The sequence below is a fragment of the Rhagoletis pomonella genome, unplaced genomic scaffold (assembly GCF_013731165.1).
Source record: "Rhagoletis pomonella isolate Grant_MI unplaced genomic scaffold, Rhpom_1.0 Rhpom_scaffold_00007, whole genome shotgun sequence".
NCBI lineage: Eukaryota > Metazoa > Arthropoda > Insecta > Diptera > Tephritidae > Rhagoletis > Rhagoletis pomonella.
In genome coordinates this window covers 28,393,979-28,401,549 of record NW_023458561.1, presented here as the reverse complement: position 1 = coordinate 28,401,549, position 7,571 = coordinate 28,393,979, and the positions used below count along the sequence as shown (strand labels likewise).

Here is a 7,571-nt window from a genome sequence, read left to right as displayed (position 1 = left end):
GTCTAGCCGCCAAAATGTAAGAAAACATATACAAAATCATACATTTTTCACAATTTTCTAACACTTCGCTACACCATCGAAAGCAAAATTCTGTTCGACAGAAAATTCGATACTCAACGAAAATTTCGACACGCTTGCATAGCTCATAATACGAATTCCACTTTCGATCTTCGATAGCCAGCGAAGATCGAAAATCGAATGCAGCTCATAATAAGGGCCATAGTCACATTTTTAAACAGATTTTTTAGAGTACATGTTGTTACTCAAGTGGAGGGAATTACAGTTTTACGACTTTCCCGAACGGCAGATGGTTTTGTACGAGAACTTTTTCATGACAGGCTGTTTACCACTGTCTATCTATCTATAGAAATTTCCAATTGGGGCAAGACGATGCTGAAGCTTCTGGCGAGCATGTCGGTTTAGGGCCTGTTAGAATTCCACTGCTGGAAGCCTTATCAACAAGTATTATACTCATTTGGAGAGCGGTTTCATTTGAAAACGTTGGCACAAGAAGAATTATCAAAAAGTCAGTCCTACAACGGGACTTTTACTGAAAAAAAAAAACAAAATGTGAGCTCTAATCACTGTTCGACATTTTTAGTTAAAAACCGTTGCCGAATTTTCAATTGCCTCTTCTAGACAGTTTCGATTTAGGATGACCAATTCTACATCCAAAGCCCGCTGTGCTCTAGGGTGCGAGTCATATTTTCTTGCAGATATAGAAAGCGGTCGCGATTTAACGCGACGTCTATAATATTTTCTTTGCGAAGTCAATCCCTCTATGTTCTTATTCTTATATCACTTTTTGCACTTATCATTTCTATACGTCATAACTTTTAAATGCTCACCTTTAGACTGGATACTTTGAAAAGCAAAGGAATTAAGTACCAGTTTGAGGAACAGGATGCTTGTTCTTTATTTTTAACTTACTACATCTTCTCTTCTGACTTTTTTCCAGATATTTATTTCCTCATTGATTTATTGAAGTGGATTTGTGCGAATGGTTCAAAAACTTTATTAGCTACTACTAAATAATAGTAGTCTTTGATTCTGAGCGATAGCGTGCTGGTGTGCTCTCAGTGTTTCCACTTTTAATGCATATCGAGCGCTGACCTCCAAAAAGACATAAGCAAAATTTGTTTCCAAAATTTTATTTTCGATACAAAAATTCATCTTAATGCTCTAGGAACATTTCTGCATAAAAAGGAAAATTAAAAAAAAAAATGTTGCTTACGTCTTTTTGGTGGTTGGGGCTCGATATGTAGGAGATCAACGACAAATTTTTAAAAATCTTAACTATAACTTCGTATTTATACGTATTTACAATATTAAATATTTCCTCTTTCTCTCTCTCTCTCTTTCTCTCCCTTTTAGTTGCTTTGATAAACTGAAAATGAAGGTCAGCACTTTGGATAAAATATGCAGCTTTCTAGCCGAGCTCATTGGCACTGCACTGCTGGTCTTCCTTGGCTGCATGGGTTGCGTGAAGAATGATTCCTACGAAAATAATCACTTTCAAATGACATTTAATTTTGGTTTGGTTGTCATGATTATTATTCAATGTTTCGGTTGCGTCTCTGGTGCCCATCTAAATCCAGCTGTGACACTTGCAGCTTACATTTATAACATGACATCGCTGGCAATGGCTGGCGTATATTTCGTGGCGCAAATGTTGGGTGGTTTTATTGGCTACGGATTGTTGAAGGCGCTCATTCCAATCAATGCTGTAACGCTGAATGGTCCTCATAACCTCTGTGTTACCACTGTGCACGCGGAAATATCCGCATGGCAAGGATGTGCAATTGAATTCATCATCACCGGTGTATTGATATTCACTTGCTGTGGCGTATGGGATCCACGCAATTCCAAATTCCATGACTCTGTGCCGATTCGTTTTGGTTTAGCCATCTCGTGTCTGGCCATCACAGCGGTAAGCATGCGTTTTTGTATGTAAAAATGTACAAGCAATAATTTTATGAATATTTTAGGGTCAATTCACCGGTGCTAGTATGAATCCAGCTCGATCCTTTGCGCCATCTTTGTGGAATTCTGACTTCCAGGACCAATGGATCTATTGGGTTGGCCCATTAGCAAGCGCTGCGGTGTGTTCCATAGTGTATAAGACGATTTTCAGACGCGAAGTTGTTGAGGAGAAAGTGAACAATAAGCTGCGTGCAATGGAAGAAGTGCCACTCTCATAAGCCAACCATGTGAATTGAAATACCAAAGAACGATTAAAACAAGCAAATCGACATTCTCAAAGATGTTGCCGGAAAATACGAACTTCTTGAGCGTTTGATATTCTATTTATTTTTTATTATGTTTTATACTTAAGAAGAGCATTTATGAAGTCTACCAAGCAGACTCTATTTTTTTATAATCATTTATGCTAATGATTTTTGCCAATTATGCTGAAAATATTTTGCAATAACGCAACCAAAAAAATGTTCAAAATTGTTAGATAAAATGTAATTATGCCAATTTATAGAGAAAATGTTGTACATACATACATACATATATACGTAAACGCCAACAATAATTAAGGTATAAAATTTGTACGATTAAATATTAGGGTAAATTCATCGAAGCGCTTAAAAGCCTCATATCCACGTAAACCTCCAAAAATTGTTTAATTTTGTAAGGAAAACCGGTTTATTTACGAGGTTTACACAGTTACGAGGCATGTATGCGTTTGTATGAATACCCTGATTGTTTTTACATAATAAGAATTGTTTAAAGAAAAAAAAAATGTTGTTTTTCAAGTATATTTTTTGGGTGGATAATTGGTATGTATGTGCAAGTAGATAACTGGCTCAGAGCGACGAGTATTAACACACAAAAATAAACCCACTCCGGGTTGACTCCACTGCATATTTTTGTTCAAGCAGCAGCAGCTTCGAGGAATTTTCAATTGCAAATTCCGCCACTGAGCGTGATACCTGGTCAAACGGTTCACCTCAATTATATACCAGATATGTGGTACACAGACGGATCAAGGATGGAGGGTAAAGCAAGCGAGGCAGACTTTCCATTGCAATGGGAAATTTGTCCACTGTCTTTCAGGACGAGTTACTAAACACTGTGCTAAATTAAAACTTCAAAAGGGTTTGAAGGACGCCTTCCTAGCTATCTTTGTCAGACAGCCAAGCGGCCATCAGGGCCCTATCTAATAGGTCGATCGCCTCGAGGCTCATCAGATAGTGCTTAAACACTCTCCAACCCTTGGCAGCAAGCAACATGGCAATACTGTGCTGGGTACCAAGGCACTGCGGCAGTAAAGGTAGCGAGCTCGCCGAGGAACTGGCTAAGGAAGGCTCATCGTCTCTGCCGTTTTTTGGACTCTGTTGCTTCTTATTGAGACCCATAACCAGAACACAGTAACTGCTGGAGACACGGAGGCGCTTAGACAGGCTAGATTCTTTTTATATCCTTTTGCTAGCCTGGTGATCGCTGTCGCTGAGTGGTTAAAGGTGCGTGCTACCACTTGTAGGACCTGGGTTTGATGCCTGGTTCGGGCAACATCTTAATTGGAAAAAGTTTTTCTAACAGCGTTCGCCCCATTTGATGTTCGGTGGTGGCATAAAATCCAGTTCCATACCATACTAAAGTAAGCAGTAAGGATTGCTAAAGTAAGTACTAAATATTAGACATGGATTCGACAAGGATTAGAGACATAAACCACTTAATAGTAGTAACAGTTTTTATTTTTAAAAAATTTTATTTAATTTTTATGTTTCAGCTTGCTATGCAAAATGTTTAAAAAGCTTAGAAAGCTCTTCACGAGGGCAAAGCGGTGCACATCACCAATTCGGAGCATTAATATATTACAGCGATGGGCAGAGAGAGCTTTTACTCTGCAGGCATCGTACAAAGTATATAGAAAGCTTAAAAGAGCTTGGCCCGTAGGCAAGGCAGTGTCCAATAGTGATGTATATTCAAAAAATATCCCGCAGGAGATTAATTTTAAAGCTTTATTTTAATTTCATATCAGCGATGGGTAGAGAGAGCTTTTGCTTCGCACTCGCCTACAAAATCTATAGAAATTTTAAAAGAGACGCGTACAGAGTAAAAGCACTCTCTGATCATCACTGATTTATAACTGTTATAGGCAGAGGCAGCTTTTACACCGTGCAAATACATACAAATATACATATGTATATACAAACATACATGCATCTGTAACTACATAGAAAGCAGAGCTGAAGAATGGAAATTTCAGACTGAACCTAAGATCAAAAAATAAATTGGGTATATTCATCGTGGAAAAAAGCTCGACTCTTAAGTTGGTTGCAGCTTTTTTGACAGATATTTCATTGAAGCGATTTTGGCCGAGTCCAAAACAGCACGCCGTTCATTTCTCTTCTGTGTCAACTGACCCCAATTGGAAATACCAAGTGAAGCCAAGTCCTTCTGCACCTGGACTTTCCAACGCAAAGAAGGCCTTCCTCTGTTACCAGCACCGCGGCCCGCGTTGAATATTTTCAGAGCAAGAGCGTTTCTGTCCATCCGAACGACATGACCCAGCCAGCGGAGCCGCTGGATTTTAATTCGCTGTACTATGTCTACATCGTTATAAAGCTCATACAGCTGATCGTTAAATCGTCTCCGGAATTCACCATAGCCAACGCGTAAAGGCCCGTAAATCTTTCGCAGAATCTTTCTCTCGAAAACACCAAGAGCCAGTTCATCAGATGTTTTCATTGTCCATGCCACACACCAGGGCAGGCATGATGAGTGACTTATATAGTGTGATTTTTGTACGACGGGAGAGGACTTTACTTCTCAATTTCCTACTCAATCCAAAGTAGCACTTTTTGGTAAGAGTTCAAAGCTGACATTTCCAAGCTGGCATAATTATCTACTTTTTAAGCTTGTAACTGTCAGCAGAGACGTGGGTGCTAAGACGTGTATGCCCTGACTGTTTATGTGATGACAGGAGATACTTCGTTTTGTCCTCGTTCACCAGCAAACTCATTCGCTTTGCTTCGCTGCCATCTAATCCCGAGATGGCGGAACAGACTTAGTCCTTGTTTTTACTGATAATTGTACGCTCTTGTTAAGTATTGTGCCTTAGCGGTTCAGTTCGGCGGCTCTTATTATCTTCTCCAACATCAGATCAACGAAATCACACGAAAGAGAGTCACCTTGTCGGAAACCTGGGTTGGTATCAAACGGCTCGGATAGGTAGGTAGGTAGGTTGTCGCGGTTGCCTGGAAAAACACACTTAGGCTCCGGGCCCATTGTGATACCGCATACGGGGTCAGTAGCTCCCAATCCACCCTAAAACCGTTCTGAGCTTCGCAGGAATTTTTGAAGATCCTTGATTTCGGGGCCTCTAAGGTCCTCCAGAACCCAGTCTACCCAGTGTGGAAAGTCTTCGTCTGGATAGAGCAGAGCACTGGCACAAAAGGTGCAGAATCGTTTCGTCCTCTTCTTCATCTTGACAACTTCTACAGAAGTCATGCAGTCGTACGCCTAGTCGATAGGCATCCTGCCAATTAGGCAGTGTCCTGTTATAACAGATACTAACAAACTGATATTCTGCTTATTTAAGCTCAGTAGTAGGCCAGTGCGTTTAGCGCTGAGCGTTGGCCATAGTTTCCTGGCAGTTTCGCAGGTGAATTCGTCGTGCCATCTGCTGTTCGCTACTTTAGTGAGCCTTTCGGAGATAAGTAGCTTGCAAGTTTGTAAGCGTATTCCTATTTCATCGTTTATATCCTCAATAGGGAGTCCGGCCAAGTCGCGCCAGTTGATCGGCCTTGCAGTTCCCTTCAATGTCGCAGTGTCCCGGAACCCATATCACCTTTGGGTGAAATGACTCAGCCATCTCGTTAAGAAATGTGCGGCATTTCATGTCTACTATGAGGGTTGTCGACTGCTTCGTAAGGGATTTAATTGCCGCCTGGCTGTCAGTGAAGATGTAGACATCAGCCTGGGACATCATGTCACACTTTACCAGTTTTGTGGCTCGGTCGATTGCCATCAGTTCCGCCTGAAAGGTGTTACAGTGGTCTGGAAGACGAATGATAAGGGAGATTCCCAGGTGTTCGGAGTATACACCCCCACCAACCCTTCCCTCGAGCTTTGAGCCATCTGTGTATACATGGATGGACTCGCCACGCCTTAGAGCATCTCGTTTACTCTCTTCCCTCGAGGGTAGGAGGGTCGTAAACGCTGTAGTGGGATCAGAGCTCGGAAAGGCGTAGTCCAACGATCCGGGAAGCTCTGAAAACTCCGTTAATATTCTACCATGACCATATCCGGTGTTTGATCACTTATTTAGGCTATTCATACGAATTTCTGCAACGCTTGCGACTTGTTTGGCATGTAGATCTACCGGAAGAAAGTTCAGTAGGGCATACAGTGCCTTGGATGGTATTGTTCTCATTGCACCAGTTATGAGTTTGGACGCGAGCCTTTGGACCTCATCCATCTTTTTAAAGTTTACCCCTTTCTCAAGGGTGTCACACCATACCACTATGCCGTGATAGGGAATTGGCCTAACTACCGCTGTGTATAGCCAGTGTATTATTTTGGGTTTGGGTGCTGCAAGAATATAGTGCTTTGCGCACTCTATATGCAATATTCGGCCCCCAGTTTAGTTTCCTATCAAGTATGAGACCTAGATATTTGGTTTCTTCCTTTACTTCAAGGGTTTTGCCCTCTAGAGTTATAGCGTCGAGGTCGGGTATCTTGTGCTTCCTAGTAAAAAGCACTAAGTCCGTCTTTTCAGTATTGATTCCAAATCCTCGCCTGTTGCACCATAGTCATAGTTCATTAAGAGATCTTTGAATTAGATCGGCTAATGTTGAGAGGTGTTTACCCGAGATAGGAGATAGCTATTACAGTATCGTCGGCGTATGCAATAGTCTTGCCACCAATGTTTTCCAGTGCACGACTGTGGTTTAAATCTAGGGGGTCTGCAAAGGTATTTGTGTACCGTAATATTATTTAAAGCGTCTTCTTTACCCACAAAAAAAGTCAGCTAAATATATTTCACTCAACACATAATTTAGTTATAGTTACATTCAAGGTGTATTAAACAAGGTGTGATTGACAACTCAGGTCGGCTCCCTTTCAAGTTACTGTTATGCCAAAAAATATAAATAAATATCGCTTCCCTATTTCTTGAGGTGAAAAGGAGGTAAAGCATAAACGTCTAAGAAAAACAATATGTCTATTCAAGTGAAGGGCGAAGTATGCAGTTAAATGTTGTATAAGTGCATAGCAACAGTTTATAAAATAGTTTTAAAAAACAAAATTTCTAATGTTTAGCTTAGCAAGAAATTGTCTAGTAATTTGAGTGGTACTTGTATTAAATAAACTAAGATTTCTAAGTGAATAACACTTGGTAGACAGTAGGTAGGCCTCCTGTAATCACTCCATCTACATATATGTAAGTACCTAAGCTGTATACTTGCATTTTAACAGTTGTGTTCAAAATAATAATAAAAGCAGATGTACATATGTATGTATGCGTGTGCATACATAGGTATGTATACATATATATAATCGGTGTATTATTCTTTTGTGCTATTTATTTTTTTTTTAATCAACAGTAAGCCTATGAC

General features: G+C 40.4%; 1 protein-coding gene across 1 annotated transcript; it reads left to right on the top strand.

Moving 5' to 3' along the window:
- The first annotated feature begins 1,351 nt into the window (after window positions 1–1,351).
- Window positions 1,352–2,503, top strand: LOC118742521 (aquaporin AQPAe.a-like). The gene is made up of 2 exons (XM_036474657.1): window positions 1,352–1,930; window positions 1,989–2,503. The coding sequence occupies exons 1-2, from the start codon at window positions 1,394–1,396 to the stop codon at window positions 2,199–2,201; spliced, it is 750 nt and encodes a 249-aa protein (XP_036330550.1). The 5' UTR covers window positions 1,352–1,393; the 3' UTR covers window positions 2,202–2,503.
- The last annotated feature ends 5,068 nt before the right edge of the window (window positions 2,504–7,571 follow it).